The sequence below is a fragment of the Macrobrachium rosenbergii genome, chromosome 50 (assembly GCF_040412425.1).
Source record: "Macrobrachium rosenbergii isolate ZJJX-2024 chromosome 50, ASM4041242v1, whole genome shotgun sequence".
In the NCBI taxonomy this organism is placed as follows: domain Eukaryota; kingdom Metazoa; phylum Arthropoda; class Malacostraca; order Decapoda; family Palaemonidae; genus Macrobrachium; species Macrobrachium rosenbergii.
Window position 1 is genome coordinate 10,903,306 of NC_089790.1, and position 19,762 is coordinate 10,923,067.

General features: G+C 35.5%; 1 protein-coding gene across 2 annotated transcripts in view; it reads right to left on the reverse strand.

The window, feature by feature from the left end:
- LOC136832595 (uncharacterized) overlaps positions 1-19,762 on the reverse strand; it is a 42,356-nt gene that overhangs the window by 21,841 nt on the left and 753 nt on the right. For both annotated transcript variants that reach the window (XM_067093770.1, XM_067093769.1), the window contains exons 2-7: positions 15,169-15,361; positions 14,644-14,779; positions 11,759-11,973; positions 5,475-5,535; positions 2,680-2,808; positions 136-281 (exon numbers count right to left, since the gene is read on the reverse strand). In XM_067093770.1, coding sequence (XP_066949871.1) covers positions 136-281; positions 2,680-2,808; positions 5,475-5,535; positions 11,759-11,973; positions 14,644-14,779; positions 15,169-15,361 — 880 coding nt within the window. The remainder of the gene's footprint in view (positions 1-135; positions 282-2,679; positions 2,809-5,474; positions 5,536-11,758; positions 11,974-14,643; positions 14,780-15,168; positions 15,362-19,762) is intronic.

Here is a 19,762-nt window from a genome sequence, read left to right on the forward strand (position 1 = left end):
GAAAATACAGTACATTAATTAATCCTCTTCACTTTATATCTACTGTAAACATTTATAGTCCATTTTGATGAAAAAATTAACTTCTTGATTTGTCATCCTATCACAATACAAATTCAACAAAAAATTTATGCATACCCTATATGGCTTGTAGACAATGATGTTTCCTGACTCTCTAAAAGAGCAGCTTCCCTATACTGTTCTTGTAGGGATTCAATATCTAAATGAAGACGGCGGAGTAAGGGCACCACACCAGGAAAAACTGATCCATTAGGATAGTGGCCCTGAGAACAATGGGAAAACAATCTTTGGTAAATAAAATTGTAATAAAATCTGCTCAATTTTCATATACTTAAGCAATTTCCTTTCACTCAACTATGATAGAAAGTTCACAACAGCACTGGTCCTGGTATTTATACTAATTTTAAAATATGAAAGACTTTTCAAGTGGTGAGAAAATAAATGCTCCAACCACCATCACTTTTACTTGAATCTAATAATGATGTAACCCCCTCAGGTTGCGCAGTCAGTTACATGCTTTATTGCTGTTTTACAAGGTCTGCTGATTAAAATACCTCAATTTCTTTATTCTGTGCCCATTAATGATTTTATAGCTAAGTTGAACACCTAATGAATATATGACAAATTGGATGGAGCCATGATTCAGCTAAGTGACCATCATGAGAATGTCTAAGTATCTAGGTCTGATAATAATACAGTTGATAATACATACTGTATGGATAAAGAAGTTAATTATCAAATTCAAGCCAGAGGGAATAACTGGAGTGAAGTATCAAGTAAACCTTGCAATAAGAGAGTCCCTATAGGCTGAAGGGCAATACAGGCAGTTCGCAGGTTACGGTGGAGTTCCATTCTTGAGGCACGATGGAAGTCATAAAATGACCTACAGTAAGTCAGAACACCATATTAAAAAAAAAAAAAAAAAAAAAGTGATGAATTCCTTACCTAAACAATTTATAAAAATGAAAAAAGTGAAGAATTCCTTACCTACACCATTCATAAAAATGAGAGAGAGAGAGAGAGAGAGAGAGAGAGAGAGAGAGAGAGAGAGAGAGAGAGAGTGTGTGTGTGTGTGTGTGTGTGTGTGTGTGTGTGTGTGTGTGTGTGTGTGTGTGTGTGTGTGTGTGTGTGTGTGTGTGAGAGAGAGAGAGAGAGAGAGAGAGAGAGAGAGAGAGAGAGAGAGAGAGAGAGATGCGTGTGTTTGCCTAGCACCCTTCACGTCAATATGGCAAAATGACTGACAGTTAAGCCTACCTCCCTCTCCCGCTTATTGTGCCAGAAAAAGATGGGAATGCCACAGAATTATGCTAAAATCTTACCTAATTTATTATATTTTCCTAGTTATTGAAATGCAAAGTTGTAATTACAGCATGGAAAATATGAAAAAATGAATGACAAAAAATTCTCTCTCTCTAGCTCAGAGAGAGAGAGAGAGAGAGAGAGAGAGAGAGAGAGAGAGAGAGAGAGAGAGAGAGAGAGAGAGAGAGAGAGAGATAATAGCCTCGGGAAAGAAACAGGTTTTTAAGCATTGCCCTGGTTATAAATCAGTTTTCTCACCTCCTTATAGTGAACCCTCCTGGGGACTATAACTACCTAAACTAGTTTTCTCACATCGTTATAGCACCTACAGGTATACCACTCAAAAACTAGTTCCAGTCTTCCATCACTTATGGCGCTGTACGACTGAAACGCTGTAATCCGGAACTGATTTTTTTATTAATATATTTGAAAAGCACCGTAAGATCGAAACGACGTAAGTCAAGTCCGATGTAACCCAGGGACTGCCTGCACAGGATGGTAGCAAGACATGGTATGTTGTTTAGGCCAGAAGAGGCACAGTTGAAGACAATAAAACAAGTCAATATGGCTGGGAATGACGATGCTCAGATGGACAGACGAGTGGAGTGATGAGAAAGATGAATACATCTGGGGACTACTAAAGTCACTGAAATATAAAAGAAACCCTGAGTTAAGCCAGAGATGATTTGGACACCTGATAAGGAGGGGAGATGATGATGAGCAAAATGTTGCAGGAAAGAAAATGGAAATGGAGGTGCTAGTGACATGGAGAGGAAAGCCTGGAAGCAGATGAAGAAGCCACATTCAAGAAAACATGGGAGACTAAGGAACAGACAAAGAGAAGACCCCAAGGCACAAAACCCTTAGAAGGGCTCATCACAACCAGCAACCCAACTAAGGATTATGAACAATAGTAGTAGTAGTAGTACTGACTAATGCTTTTATGCACTGTCTAGTACAGCTAATGTTAAGAAATGATTATCATGATGAAAGCCAGCAATCATTATCTATTTATTGGCTGGTAGTTACATTCTTTTGTTTTCTATTTATTTATGTACACTGCCTTACAGGTCTCATCATGTCCAAATATTAGTGTGTCAAGATGGTTTTTTATACTGCCCTTTTTTCTCTTCTTTTCAACAAATGCTCTAACTTTGATTATTATATGTACATATTCAGTAAATGTTTTTTCTTTTAAAGTATTTATACCTGCACTTTTCACTGTTTTTGGCTTGAAAACTCTAATGGCATAATTGTTTCCAGTTGCATCCAAATGGAGAGAGAGAGAGAGAGAGAGAGAGAGAGAGAGAGAGAGAGAGAGAGAGAGAGAGAGAGAGAGAGAGAGAGAGAATACGGTGTTACCTTAATAACTTTTAATGAAACTGGTAGACCTTTCTTCTGTCTTAGGAGAGAAGTCACACGTCCACGTCGCCATCCATTAATGCAGATGCCAAACACTTCATCAATGACATCCCCAACTTCTATCTTATTCTGTTTAAAATAAAAGGTTAAGTGATAGACAACACCCCAGCAGAATCAACTTCTTATACAAGAATAATTAGGTAAGCAGAGAAAAGAATAAAACAACAGCATGGCTATTTTCCTAAGCTACCCTTTATTCAAACTATTAAAATTTTATAAATTATCAAGCAAGAACACTTCAATAATATAGTATGCTATGCCCCTAGTGGATATCTGAAGCAAAATAAGATTTCAAGTAAAATGTCAGCCATTTTAAAAACATGCAATTTTTTTTACATTTTCCTTGCTATAAGTGTAAGAATTACTTGATGCAAACAGAAATTAAGAAGCACACTACACTTTAAAATATTTATGGTAAACAATTAAAAGCTTATCCAAAAGATGCTTCATTCCTTATTCCTTTGTCCATATGCCATTTCCCTAGTGACCAAAGCAAAAGCAACCCTAAGAAGTTCACAAATTGTTCTCTTGATTAATGCAAGCAGAAAGATCTTTTCTCAAATAGTAACAAGCTTCAAAGAGGAGTACCATTAGAAAGACTAACTGAAAAAGAGTAAACCTAGTGCCTGAGGTCTTCTCCAGTAAAATATCCCCCTTTCTTTTATAAATCTAAATGAAGAGACTCGGTACAATATCTGTATCCTAAAGACAACCTTATTTCAGTGAACAGACATAAGCAACTTGTTCCTTAAGTTGTGAAGAAGCTTGCTTGTAAATGTATGGTTCAGTGAAGCTGACACTGAGACCTAAGAAATTTAGAAGAAAGATACTTCTTTGTGTGAAAGAAACTCTTACGCTCAACAATAACAATGGTATCCTTTGAAGAGATGATTAGACTTACAAACCAAAGGAATAATAAAGTCTGATAATCCAGAAGCCCATAACTTGACAGTCTGATATGGTTAGTAAGCTTACCTTCATGACACAAAGGAAGCACAAGAAAGAAATGCAACACTAGGTATTGTCTACCTCACTAATGTATATCATTAGACAATGGACCCAAAAGTTGAGCTGATCAACTGGATGTAAGAGCTTTACTAGCACCAAACCATTTGCCACCCAACTCTGACTACAGCATACTGAAAGCTTGAAGAGGATGTACTTACCACTGGCCTCAGAGAGAAATCAGTCTCTTAGAGCCTCAAGACTTGAGCATTTAAGCAAACAAATGCCTTACAGTCACCCATCACAAAAATGCTGATAAGCACCAGCCATCAAGGAACCGTGCATGAGTTGCACGTCTTGTTTACATACAATACAGAGCCATTTCCCATTGCCTGGGCATATTGCTGTACCTCCAAGAAGACACATTACCTTTAACCTCTTTCATCTTATTTGAAGAACTAGCTTCCTCAAAACAAGAAGTGGAATGTCATGATTTATCTGGAGTGGTCATTCATACAAAAGGCAGAACATCCATAGGTCTTTAATTCTGATTGGATTTCATTGCCAAGATGCAAACTCATGGTTGTCAGGACTTTACTACTGCACCCCTTCCTAATCAAGCCTTGTCTTCAGTCATGAATAACAAAGATTTCATATACATACTGCCTGGCAATCATGATTTACTGTACTTGAGAAGAACTAAGTCTTTTCAGAACTGATTCTTCCAAACTTTTTCTTGTTAAGAACCACAGTAAGAAGCAAATCTTGAATAAAATCTCTTTCTGGTTGAGACAGGTAATACTGAAATCTTGTTCTTAATACTTCAATGACTGATGCAGACATTTAAGAGGTATGGGTACTTTTGTCTTCCCATGCAAAAATCTTAAGTCTTCCAACTTACATGTGGGTACATCAAAATATCATTTTACTTTTACTACCTTTCACTTACATTGTGATTTATCAATGTCAACCCAAAGGGGAAAAAGTTAATTTAACTTCATGAACCTCATTCTAACCTGCCATCACTCAAACTCCTGACACAGACAATAGATGTGAATGATCTGGGGTACAAGCCATTACATATCATATTAACGGTACAGACCTTTCAAAATGCCCTCTTACCTTATACCAGCCCCTTACCATATACCATACTGCTCTGTCCTACCTAGAAGAAACCAACCTGTTACCAGGGCTCTAGTTGGACCATACTATATGTTGTTCACAATTCAGAGCTTGACTTCTGCCTAAATGGCAACTCAGTAATTTATATAATTAATATGGTTTAGATAAAAACTTGATTCTATAAAGTGAAAAATTAACTATATAGTGCAATTCATCCTCCTACCTCCATAGACTTATTTCTTTAACTTTGGTTTTACATATTGGTGAGCTGGGTTACATACATACCAATGCACAGATCTGTCAAAAGTGAAATGGATAACTTATATGCCTGTCAAAAATCTGAATTTTAAGGACCACAAAAAGAAGGAATGTAGTGTACCTGATTGATGGGTTTGAGAAAAACATTTTGTGCTATAACATCATAACTGCTTTGGGTAACTCACCAAATTTTTTTACTATTTTATTTATGTGACCTACAGTTTTGATATTTTCTTAACAGCTTTACCCACTTCTTGTTTTCCTATCTCCTCCTCTCTAGCAACTCTGAATAAATGAAGAGTCAAAATCTATCACACGAAAACAAAGAGTAACACTAAATAAAACTCTCAAAACTTCCAGGATAAAGCGTAAAAAATCAATACATAAGAAAAGAAATACAAGAAGCTTACATCCTCAGCCGCAACACTTCCGTCCTCCACCCTCACCACAACAGCACGGCCGCTTACATGGCTGCTCAGGAGAAGAGCAAGGTTAAAAGGTTAAAGTTAGTACAGGAAGCATTACTACATGCTACCTAAGTGCAGGTTAGTAAGAACTTTACAATCAAGAACAAATTTGATGAGTGTGTTAATGCTAGAAAGACTCTTCATGCACATTTTACAAAATTCTTTCCTTCTCCTCTATTACCAGCGACATTCCACTTGGTCTTAGATATCCCTACATTCTCATACAAACTTGAGGCTCTCTAACAATGGTAAAGAACTGAAAAAGTACATTACTGAGACCTTACTATTAAAAATAAGGATTCTAATATTCTCAATGATTACTGAGATGTGGAGTACAAATATGGATAACTACAAAATATCATTATGAACCAGTACATGAATTAAGTGTTAACGTGAACCTCACTGGAACACAACTAAGATAATAAAAGACCAAAATATGTTCCTTTAATAGAACACACCCAAGATAATAACACAGACCAATATGCTTAGGCTTAAACACATTCTCCACTAGAAAGGAATTTACATCTGGCAAGAAACCCATATGAAAGTAAATATCTCAAGACACTTATTTTCATATGCAAAATAAGACTCAGCAAAGCTCACTATATCTATCTGAGGGTAATCTTTGAGTGTGCAGGGTATAAACAATACAAAATCAAACCATGTTAAACTGCAACAAACTTACTGACAGTAACTTCATTCAAAAAGCTTTACTTGATCAAGTCACAAAATTAAACTATACTGTACATATTTACACATTGTTCCAACCAATCAAGAAATTAAAGATCCAAAGGAAAATAAACTATAGTAAAACTGATACAATAAACTTCACCCTTTATCTATAAAATCTTACTTTTACCAAGTTTACCAAAATTCATTCATCAGAGAACATATTTTTTGAGCTACAATAAATTTAGGCATAATTCGCAACCATTTCAAATAAGGTTATTTATTTCTACGTATACCTTGATCCCCACAGGGTTGGTAAACCAAGTGCTGACTAGCTGTTATAATCAGCAAAGACTGCTCATTACTGAAGTTACCACTGATTAACTGGTAGTTAAGTTAAGTAACTGGTGCACCTAAACTATCTGCTTATGTTTACAAGATATGTGAAATAATATTCACAAAACTCATACAATATAAAAATACATATATACATCTTCATGTTTCTTTTTTTAATGTGCACTTTCTGTGGCCATATATCTCTCGTACAGATTATTAGTTTTATTTCTGCCAGACTCAAATGCACCTGATAAGAAACAAAACCTAGTAAACTGAGGTGCCTCTGTACCAATCCACCATTACTTTTATAACAATGTTGTTCTGTCAGACAATCCCAAAATCAAAAGGTCCACATTGTTGCAGCTTCCCAAAAACCACTTGCTGAAAGGCTTACAATTACTTCAGATAAACAATAGTTACTATATTCTTTCCAATACAATATGTAAATTTTCATAAACGCATGAACAAATTTAACCTTCCTTCACACTTCCTGTCTGTTATTAACTGATACAACACTCTAAACATTGCTCATTAAGATTTTTATTTTTGGGTAAGTATGGCTTTAAACACTCTTAAAGACTACTCCAATATCTCTAAGTAGCCAGAGATAAATGTCTATAAATACAACCTGCAAAAGACATGGTTATTTTTAAACCAGAAGCAATTTACAACAACAGTATGCCTCATTATTTTCAGCTATATATTGTCTTCATTCGTAAGTTAAACACTGTATTTGTAGTGTATATTTAGTATCAATTTCAAAACTATTCCTTGAAAAAATTATATATTTATATAAATAGTATTTATACAACCTATATGATTTTTAAGTATTTGTTAGCATCAGTAATTACTAAAAATCTCAATACATAACTTCAACCTGCAAACAGCTCTGTACTAAAAGCAACCAGACTTACTTCTAACTGAAGTAAGAGGACACATGTGCAGTTAAAATGACAGGAATTTCATAGTAACCTTGGGTCAGTTTGTGAGTTAACAGGAAATTACAATGAAAAAGCAGCAAGCACTCTAGTTGTCAACTACAAGAATAACTTGAATGGGTTTCTTGGCAATGAACTGATTCTACTAGCTGACTTTTCAAAGGTTTCTGAACAAGACCACAGAGAAAATAACAAAACTGACAGGATCCTTTTCTATGAAAATTCACCACTGACACTGCACTTGCCGAGCACTTTTTTAATACCAAAACTGTAAGTCATTTTGATCTTGTTCCAGTGCAATCAACTATAACAATGAAAAATCACTCAGAAATACAAACTCTTCAAGAACACCAGCAAACAACATTTACACATAAATGACTTGATTTCATGACAATAATCAACATGCGCTCAACTTATTTAACGATGTCATGTTCAATTTTCACCACTCGTTTCAAAACACAGCCCTTGGGCCAGCCCAATGACAGCCCTGATATGCAACTCATTGGTCATGTTAAACTATGTTTTAATTTTAACAATGTGAAAATCTTTGAGATAAACCCACAGCATGACATTCTCTTCATGTTGTTCCATAGAGCTAACTGGATACTAAACAACTATCATACAGATACTTGTTGATAAATTAAGAAGCTATAAAAACACATACAGGCATATTTAGAAATAATGTTCAAAACTACTTTTCACTTCATTCCTTTATATAGTATTATTTTGATGAATTAAAGTATAGTGGGAAGAACTACGAACTTTCAAAAACATTAAATATTAATTTTACAAGAAGCTAGTCTTTATATTAAAATTAGTTGCCGTACTGCACTGAAGGCTTACTGATATAGGAAAGTTTATTTGAACTTCAGAGTGCCAACTCAGGAGCAATGACACTTTCTGATAACCACCATTAGTAGACCAGCAAGGACCAAAAACAAACTATAATCCCTTTTGATAATAGACTGTTCCACATAGAAATATAAGAGCCACAACAAAAGGTATAACATTTTTAGTTATTTTAACTTATATAGTTATGAGGCATATCAAATGTTCTGAGGATGAATACAGAAGCAATCATCATGCAAGGCCTGTCATTGACAGGTACCTATAGAATAGCAGACAAGAGCAAATAATCTCTAGGATAGGTTAGTCAAACCTACCATACATTTGTTTCATTACATAATTCAACCACAAACACACATACACATACATATATTTATACAGACAGATAGATGGAGAGAAAAAAGTAAGTGAAAATGCAAGAAATGAGGTATTTAATTTCAATTAAGTAAATTAAGAACACTGACAGAAGTAACCAAACCACACAAGCCATGACTGATGTACAGTATACAGACCTGGACTTTGGACCAGGTAGTAGTTAACAGTTAAAAGGTGAGTGCATAACCATGACTGCTACTTACACTGTACTTAGCTAAATTTTTTAATTTAAAAAAGTAAAAAGTAAACAAATTAAAAATATATTCCACACTTGCTGTCTACACAGACGTGGCAAAACCAAGCAAGTGGTACTTGGATCCACAAGTCATCACCAAGTAACTGCCTCATTTTTCATTGGTCTGCTGCCATGTTAACAGATTATTTGAATTCCTAGTTTCCAGTTGCATGATTATCTATTTAAAGATTAAAATTCATCAAATCATTGAATCATTCTACACTTTTTTTTATTACATCTTATCTTTTCTGCTTCATAATTCTCTAAGTGAATTAGTAACAGCCCCTTGAGAGGTATTTTTTGCTAATAACAATTTTGTTTATATAAAACAATACTGTAATGCTATTACTTTAGCAGTTAGTGTTTCTGGGGAGTGTCAAGCATTATTTGGTATTGGTGCACTAGACGGTTTCTTGAGTAAATTAGGTAATACGTATGTGGGAGGTTATTTGCTAAAGTAAGTTCTTTACATAGATCATGTTCAGTTTATAGGTTTACTGTACACTTGTTCAGTTAATAGATTTAGTGTACATCTGTTCAGTTTATAGGTTTAGTATACATTTGTCCAGTTTATATGTTTAATGTACATTTCTTGTTTATAGGTTTAATGTACATTTGTTTAGTTTATAAGTTTAGTGTGCATTTCTTCAGTGTACAGGTTTAATGTGCAAAGTTCATCTGTGTCAATTTTCTTACCTTGTCCTAATTTCCTCTGTTATGAATATTTTGTTGTCCCTTCTCTTGCCTGGGTGCTAACTAGCAGGTGCCATTAACCTTCAATGGTTTAAATACTGCAATGGTCAGTTTTGCATTAAATATTTGTATTATTTGATATCTTTGATAAATCTTTTTCAATGACAAGTCAGGGAATATTTGTAACTGTTTATTGCAGGTCATACATATAAACCTTGCATGTTTTTCAGCCACATTTTGATATCCTTGCTCTTAATAATTTACAGGCTTCTGTAATTGAGTTTTCGTATTGTAAGTTAGCAGACTTTCTGCTTACTTATATTTGCATTTTTTATGACTTTTATTTGTATTCTCTTTCACATCTCATCTTGCCTTCAAGATACTTCTAAGACAGACTCCTGCACTTTCATGATGCCTAACCTAGACAGGGGCCCCTCATCTGCCGTGTACTAAGTATGCTCTGTCGACCTAACACACATTCCTTATCAGCTGATTCATTAACTTAGCAGAGATCCCACGAAGTGAGATGTGTTAGGAAAGCGGCTGGTGACCCTTACCATGCCTTCTTAAAAGACTTTACAAAAACTTCTCCCTGCAGGATCTCACACTACCAAATGACTTTGTTTCTGGCTTTTGGGCCAAGACAAGTAAATGAACTTCATGCTTTTTCTGGTGATCACCCATAGCAGAGGGTGAAAATCTAAAGTATTGCAACTGACAGCTAGCTTTGTGGTAAAGGCACAAGCTTTAGTAGTCAGGACCATTCAAAGTACCTTTCCCATTCCCTCTTGCTTCCTACACCAAAGGTTATGTGGACTTTCTCCTCTGTCCAGTTAGAACCATTGGCCTTTATTAGTAGAATCAAGGAATCCACAATAGATACATACAAACTGTTTCCCTTCACATGCTGCTCTGAAGAGCATATTCCTGGAAACACCATCTTACTTGCTCAGACATATTGGCAAAGCAGTGCACGTTAAAGTATGATAAGACCTCCCTCCACATCTTTCCTTGTTAAATGTAACCCAGACTTCAACATTTTAATGGCAAGCACCTGCCAATCATTTTTTGAAAATTTTCATCTGAAGGAAGGAACTCATAAAGGGTTGGATAATTATTTATTATATAACCATAAGCAGCAACAGGTCAAGGATTACATGGTCCAAACGAGTACTTAGAAAAATATCCCTCCTCTTCATCCTTGCTCTCACCTTCTGCTTCTCATTTCCAGCATCCTCAGAGAGGTAGATTTCCAGGTTACTAACCACTGTCTTACACAAATGGCTTGTGCCTTGTACTTCGTAGAAAGGATTTGTATATCTCAATGCCTTATTTTATTTTGTACTTCGTAGAAAGGATTTGTATGTCTCAATGCCTTATTTTATTTTGTACTTCGTAGAAAGGATTTGTATGTCTCAATGCCTTATTTTATTTTGTACTTCGTAGAAAGGATTTGTATGTCTCAATGCCTTATTTTATTTTGTCTCAATGCCTTCAATTTTATTTTATTTTGTACTTCGTAGAAAGGATTTGTATGTCTCAATGCCTTATTTTATTTTGTACTTCGTAGAAAGGATTTGTATGTCTCAATGCCTTATTTTGTTTCTACGGACAGGTTCCTTAATGCACATATATGAGTGCTTGTCCTTCTCGACGCCTTGGGTTCATTGCTATCCTCTTCATAGACGCAAATGTCCGATAAACTAACTCTGGGTCCTTAAGAAGCCTGAATCATAACACATAAATTGAAATAGGGGCTATACAGTAATATGAGTGATGAACTTGTGAAGGTACAAATCTCATTTTCTAAAAATAAAAACGGTTTCATCACATATTAAAAGTGTCCTAACCCCCGCTAGCAGCCAAAATACTTAAAAGTGAGGAAATACAGTGGAAATATGGATCCAAATACCACATATTGTGGTAGTATTAATGCGTTACCATTTTCTGTTAGAAAAAAAAAAAAAAAAAAAAAAAAAAACTGTGTGGAACATTTGAAAACCCTGAATTTGGGCTGCATTTGAGTAATAGGTTTGTTTGAAGAAATCAATAGTTTGCAAAAATTAGATATTCATGGAAGATCCTAAGATATGACTAAGGCGTTTAACAACAAAAAACAGAAAGACAGTCCTTACCCCAAGTAAACTCCAAGATCCATGCATGGAACTAATTCATACTCTTCATAGATAGGAAGCTGCCATGTTTCATCCAAAAATGAAGCATTTTCAATTTTCATATCAAAGTTCAAATGAGAACATTGATAAAGAAGGCTCAGGAATATCTCCCCAAGAATTTCATCACCAATAATTGAGCTTTCATCATATAAGCCTTCATTACACTTCATACGCACCTGTTGGTAGGGTTATGGTTAAAGTCGCATCAAGCAAATTATGTTCAATGAAAAGTGAATTGTATTTATAAACTTATATGAAAGTAAACGGATAAAAATCATCAAAAGAAAATGATAAAGGAGTTTAGTAACTTAGGAGAAAACCTCAATGATAAAGGCAGCTTTATGGGTTGTCCTCTGGTTAACATGAGTTTACTTCTACAATTTTCAATACAGTACATCAAATATTTCCTCAAAACTCCATGTCTTACATAACTTGGATAAGCATTGCTGGCAAAAGATCTAATAAAAAAAGTCAAGTTTATATTGTTTTTATACGACACTTCAGATATTTGTATTGTTTCATTTTTGCTTTCTTATCTAAACACAATGCATACCTTCAAACATGAATTGCTGATGAATCTTAGTAGCATTAAACATTAATTTTATCATCAACATTTCTATTGCTTTGTGATTAGGAATACAAAATAAGTCTTCAACTAGTATTTTTCTGCAGTTTGCTCAAGTAGTTCACTTTCTCAAAACATCAAGAAAAACTTAACTTTGTGTCAGATACAGAACCATTTCAATGTTATTTGTTTAGCTGAAAAAAATCATATAAATCTATTAAATTTTCATCCAATACAACAATATACTGTACATATTAAAAATTACCACAACAATATTATTGAGGCCCTTTACACTGCACAGCAATGGGGGAGTTAGTTAGTCAGCACTTATGTCCACGTTAAAATTGAAAAGTGCTCCTAGCACCCTATTGCAAAGCTACATCTATGAAATTCAGACATCATAAAAATCTGAGACTAACAAAATTTGTCTTAATTTTCAAACTTAAAGTCATCCAGAAGGACAGACCTAAAAGTAGAGTGGGATGACAGTAAAAACAATACTGTAAAAAACCATTAAAGAATGGTACAAGATGATTGTCAACAAAGGCCAGGAAAGTGTACTACCTTCTAACAATCCATACACTGATGAAAACTTTATTACAGGTATGGACAAGTTGGATTAACCTCAAAACACAAGAATACAGAATTAAACAAGAGGAAGAAGGATAAAAGAAAGAACTGCAAGTAATCATTAGTGATATTACAGTTCCAAAACCTTCCAAAGATAAATGAGGCTAAATGAGACCTAACCTGCTACAATATGTCTCATATGCTGTTTCCTAGTTTGATCCTCAGCAGCTAACTTGCATATCCTACATCAGTGAAAAGTTAGACCATCTCTAGAGATTTCATTAATAACTACTCGCATATCCTACATCAGTGAAAAGTTAGACCATCTCTAGAGATTTCATTAATAACTACATCTTTACACTCAGAACCAGGAAGCACAGCATATGTCCTGCCTTCACACACATTCTCCTTTGACCCAGGGGTTACATGCTTGGGTCTAAGGCTTCCCACCCAACATATTTCCTGCCACAGTAGACACACTTTCCAGAAATTCCTCCAAGAATCACAATGTGCCTAATACTCCAATGGCTGGTTCCAAGATGACCTCAGAATAAAATAAACACGTTAATAAACTATCAGATGATAATCACAAATCAAAATAATCCTAAATTAAAAAACTAAATGCCAAAACTCAAAAGCACATAATTCGATGGCCTTATGATGTTTCCTCACTCGTAATGACTTACCTAGCTACTGTAACATTTTGTTCTTTACTTCTGAATATCTATGAATCATTAGTTGATTATTAAAATCTGAATACAAATTTTACCACTCTGCTACATAACTGTCTTCTTGCTGTAGAAGGCCAATGTTGTTTTGGCAATAACACCTTACACAGCTAAAACATGGCATAGCTGTCAGCCTCGCTGATACATGAATTTTCACTAATAAACAGTCAAGTCAATAAACCATAGCTAAAATGGCCCAGCTCAGTAATATTTACTAAAATCCTTAGTAAATTTGAAAGGGCAATGGACAATATGTGTCAAGAAAATGGCAGCGTTAGCTGATAACGCTTGGTGCACTAACTGTGAAACATGGCTGCACACAAAATGTGGCCAATCAAACAAGAGAGTGAACTTCCCAACCAACAATTTCTTTCACAGAAAATTTGAGCTTTTATTTTTCCTAAATATATCTTGCCAGATTTTAGGCGCATCTTACACTCTTATATTTCTTATCAGGTGGGAACCATGGTAAAAAAGGAAGCAAAAAGTAAACCTAATGCTGTTCTTGGTTAACAAGTTTTATAATTAAAAACAATATGCTTGAAGCATAGCAGCATTAGTTGCTCTTCTCTATGAACAAATGAATCCTGTGCTTACATGAATACCAGCAAACTACCATAACAACAGGGCTCTGGTAACTATATCCCATATCTAGCAAAAGCTGTTCCAAAGGGAATATCCATCTCTACTACATAGGAAAATCACTACCAACACTTACTGTTAAATAGATACATGGGAATTTCAAGAGCGCACTGAACTGTTGCTCAGACACATGGCATAAGATTTTTCCCTGATGGAGAGCCTGTGATTTGTCCACACAGGAACAATACCTTTAAATTGCTGCTCTCTTTTTACAAAAAAACGAAGTGTCTGGGATGATTTTGTGACCACGAAACGGTGAATTATATGTAATAGGTTTGTTCTATAACAACCAATTTCTTTAGCTGCAAATTTTCAAGATTACAAAACACCATTATTCTTACTATTGTTTCAACAGGAACATGGAGACATTTGGCTTTAAGGGCAGCTCTGATAAACAAACGGCCACGTCCCTGAGGAGTTGCTACACATTGGTTACTGGATACGAATTCTACTGTTCGCTTAAAACTACTGCTCAACCTGCAATTAAAACAAACTTTCATCAATAGTGAAACTTTTTACAAGCTGCATTAAATAATAATATATATTTTACACTGGTACACCATAAGTAATTAGGCATAGAATCTTCTAAAAGAATGAGCTTCCATGGAATTTAGCATTTATGCCCTATAACAAAAATTTGTAAATAATTCAAGTGTTTTTCATATGCTGATCTTATGTCATCAACCTCTGGCATTAAAGCCTGATATTTTTAAAAATACGTACTCTTGTAACAGTTTTACGGTGGTATCAAGAAGCTTGCCTACTTAGGATGCTCTTGATCTACCCTTTACGAATAATTGTACACTAGTAATTACTTAATAGCAAAAATGCTAAATTCCATAGATATTTTGTGCAGTGAAATTTACCCTTCAGACGTCTGAAAAGTTTTGTTGATCCAGGCCCAGTAATCACGGCGGGTGATGCCAAAAGCTGAGTGAACTTGGTTGTTCATTCCTTTACGAAATATTTCTTCCAAAACTTGACACATTGGTAGGAGGAATGCCTGTGTATCTGTCAGAGTACCATTTGCAGATGCCTTTGTAGCCTCTAAGACATGACCTGTGATGAATAAATAAAGAATGGAATAAATAAAAATGGAAAAAAAAATTTCTAACACAATCACGACAGCAGATCTTAAAACTAGTGTAAATTCTATACAAGATTAAAAAATCATTAGAGCTCTAGTATCAAAACTATCACAACTACAATATAATTCTCAAAAATTGCTGCCGAAACCTATCTTTCCTTTCATTTGTAGTTTAGAGAAGGAAAAGATTATTTCTGATCCAACTATCAACATTGCCTACATGGTAGTATCAGTGCTTCTAATCATACTTAGAATTTATTTTGAAAAGTAGCTGCTCACTGAACAGTTAAAATCTGCAAAGATCCTTGGGTAAAGCACTTTAGTGCTATGCAAAGACAGCTTGGCACAGGTGTTACTAATCAGCACAGTAGTCCTCAAAAATTCAGCCAACCCTCTGTCTCCTGCTATTAAAAGAACCTATGCATTTTTTGTAAGATACTGGATCTAGTACTATGGTTTCTGTCATGATTAAGTCTAATGTATAGAGTTTACCTCTGATTATTTTACTATAACAATGAACATCCCCGCATGTTCTAGCAACACAACTGAAAACACAGAGGTTAATTCTTGTACAACTGAGATCAAATAAAATGTTACTGATTGTTATATACATGTAGTCTAAAATTAATTCTGACCCTTATATTATTAGAGACTGAATCAGATTCTTGCCAAAAATTCAACCCCATTCTATCCAAAGGATAGCTGTACTCTTATAGTAAAAATAAAAAAAAAAACTTTTCAAATACAACCTCATTGTTTTGTTAATTAGAGGTAGCACCTGTCTCCAGATGCATCCCAGATGTCCCCGTCCATCCCATACACAAGCACAAAGTATGTCTATTGGCAAAAATTTGAAGGGATTAGGAGGAGGGCTAATTTGTTGTAATGGGTTTGTATGTGAAAGAAAAAATTTATTCATAATAAATATATGTTCAACACAAACCCATTACTTTGCATTAGCCACAAAAGCTTTGACTTCAACAGACACTGTCTAATGAACTCTGATGAAGTTTGTAGGTGGAACTCAAGTTTCAAAGCTAACAAGGACCATGACATGGACTCCACCTTCTTAGTAAAACCATGGGTTGCACTCCAACTGGCACATAAAAGTATTGTGGCCTAACTAATTATGGTCTTATGAGGGAGAATGATGGAAGAAAAGTACAAAACCTCATATTGCTGAGCAACAATTTGGAAGCTGATTGTTTCTGATGGTCATGAACATGTTGCCAAGAGATGTACCCTTGGAGTATTGGAGCAGAGGGATGACCTACTGGGTGGGGTTCAGGGGGTTCAAAATTTTTGCAGATGTAGAGCTTCCTATGGGCCTCATGCCCTCTCTAGTTATGGTAGCCTCTAAATGTCCCAAGATTCATGAAGAGATGGAGGTTTATCGTGTCAGCTCTATGGAGCATGTCAAACTCAGAGGGAACAAACAAATTAGACAGCCCCTTAAGAATTGCACCCCTTTTCTTCAGAAAAGTCTTGGCAAGCAAGTAACTAGAACCTTCATATTTAAAATGGAAGCCTCAAGTTCATTAAGGATGCCTAGGGCCCACTCCTAATGGGATTAGTGACCTCACAAGAGTCACTCTAACTTGGACTACTGGGGTTCAGAACATGATGGACTCAATAATTCTTTCAGAGCCCGTAGGGAACAGGTTGATTCCCTCCAAAAGGAGGAAGATGCACCAGCCTGCCCTACTAAATACTCATAGGGTCATGGCACAGAATCAGTATCGAGAGTACCAATTATTGAACCACATGCAACAGAGCACACACATTCTGCACCAATCATCTCTCCCTTGGGCCTCCCTATGACTGGCAGAAGCTAAAACGGTAAAGATGACAGGAGAGCGAACTTGCATGCTACCATGCACACTGGAGGCATTCATGACCACAAGTATGCAGATCATCACTCTACCCTGGGGTATCATACAGATGCTACCTGTTGTGCATAAATTACCCTATTAACATTCTCAGCATTAAAAGGCAAATGAGAAATTTGTATCCTACATATGTTTTCTCAAAATCAAAACACCTATTCATCACACACAGTTCAGACGATGCGATCATGTCATAAATAAACAAGTCATTGTTAGCTTTGTCATTCAACAAAAACAAGACAAATGCTTTATACAAAGTACCTGTACAAGTTTTGTTAAATTTTAGTTTTTGATGACCAAATGAGAGAAAATCATTTCTGCAGCTGTGAAAATCAAGGCTATTACTGTGTAGGTGGGATAGCTGAGAGCAAATTGTCTCTTCAGAAAACAATCTTGCCATGGAACTGCTACCAGAACTGTACATAGGAGAACTTTACCCTGCACTTCCTTATAGTGTAAGGTAAGAAAGCCAACATCACTGCCAAGACAGTAGGACAAGCCAACATTAGTACAGTTATGTTGACTGGGGGAGCCCGTCATACAGAAAACTGCATCCTTGGTGAGGTGAGGATTGGTTAATGTTTTATTCTTTTATCCGTTAATATTTTTTTTTTTTTTTATTTATCCAACCTTTTTCTCTGATAGCTCCTCTTCTGTTTGAAGCATCTTTTATCATCACTTTTAACCAGAAATCTCTTGCTTCGGTTTCCTACCACCCAATTACCCAGACTTCCAAATGCAGTTTCCTGAAGCAAAATTTTTGAGGTACTGCCTCAAGATGCAGGTGTCCTGGAATAAAATTAGATGCTTCAAACTGAAAGAAGCTTGAGGAATTTGATGCATGCCACAAGGCTTTCAATTAACTACAGCAGGAATGTCTGTGGAACCTAACATTCCCACGGGAATTCATGGCACCCATTTTGTTATTGATATCATATGAAAGAGAAATTATGGATTAAAGAATACATTATGTGCAACAAGAATTTTATTCTAAGGAAGAGCTCTGCGCTGATATATTGTTTAATTAAATTTTTTGATTGAACAATACAGAATGGTATATATGATGCAGAACAGGTGCGATAACTTGAAAAATTAACTGAATGCGAGAAATTTTGTTCATGTTTTTACAAATAAAAGCTGTGCATTATGCAATGTTTAGTACCAGCCCCTAGGGGATTAACATAAAAACATAATGGTTTCCACAAAATTTCATTAACAAATAACTCAGCAGAACTCTTCCTTAGAATTACCCAACAAGCATACCATTGTAATGGGCCAGGGCGATTGAAAATTTTTTGTTCAAGAATTTGACAAGAATGGCAGGTATGATAGAATATGAGATTCATGATCCACACCAATGGTGGGAAACCATGCACAGACAGTGGAGTAAAAATAGCACACATCACCTGCATTAATGCATGGCTGGAGTGCAAAACTGAGTGAAAAATTGAATTGTCTGCAAGCACATCAAGCCTTAGGGCCGTTTTACACCAGATGCGATGCTAAGTGCGCTACACTATGCTACGGAGCCATGCTGGCTATACTCGCTATGCGGGTGTTCACCGAACACTATGAATGTCTGAGAATTCATGCAAGTATGTATCTATTGCTAATCTGTTCATCTTTATTGCTATAAAGTTAATTTATATATTAATCTATTATATTCTTTGGACATTTATTTCTCCCATTTGAAAGTGTTCCTGTTTAATAATAATAATAATAATAATAATAATAATAATAATAATAATAATAATAATAAAGCCTGACCATGCGCTACTGGAAATAAAACTTTACTGGAAATAAAATTACAGTATATTTAGTTTTAATTCAAGTAACATTTGCCAAGGTATACTTTAGCGCACCCGCAATCCCTTGTTAATATAACACTGGAGTAAAACACAGTAAACAATGCCAGCAATCAAAACCCATGAGGCAGGAACATCTGCTGTGTGATCTGGTGTGCGCGGCCTAAAGCGGTAGTTTAGGTGAGCCACATACTGATGCATGTATCCACCAAAATTAACAGGGCTAATAATTCACTTGTCAATCTTGAAGTTATGAGATCCTGCTAGGTGATTAGAAGACATTGGTCAAATTAGGATATCTAATATTTTTTTACTTGCTATCATATATTTTTGTCGAATGATTCATACTTAAAACAACATCAGCAATTAAGAGTTACGGAGAAGCCAATGAATATTGTTTGGCGCAAGGAGCGTTTATGCTGCCATGTCAGTTTTTCTGCTGAGGCGTTTTGTTTTTGTCAATGTATTGTGGGTAAAAATGCCTAGCGTCAAATCCTGATTGGTTGCTTTGTTTCAAGAATATCCAATTAACTGCGAATAAGCCCTTACAAAAGTGCGGTAGTTGACTGCCATGGATTCCGCGTGCACGTCTGCAGTGGGTGTTCTCTGTCTTACTTTAAGGCTAAAATGGCATTACAATAAAATTAAATAGGGCTAATAACTATTTAAGGTAAAGTGAAGT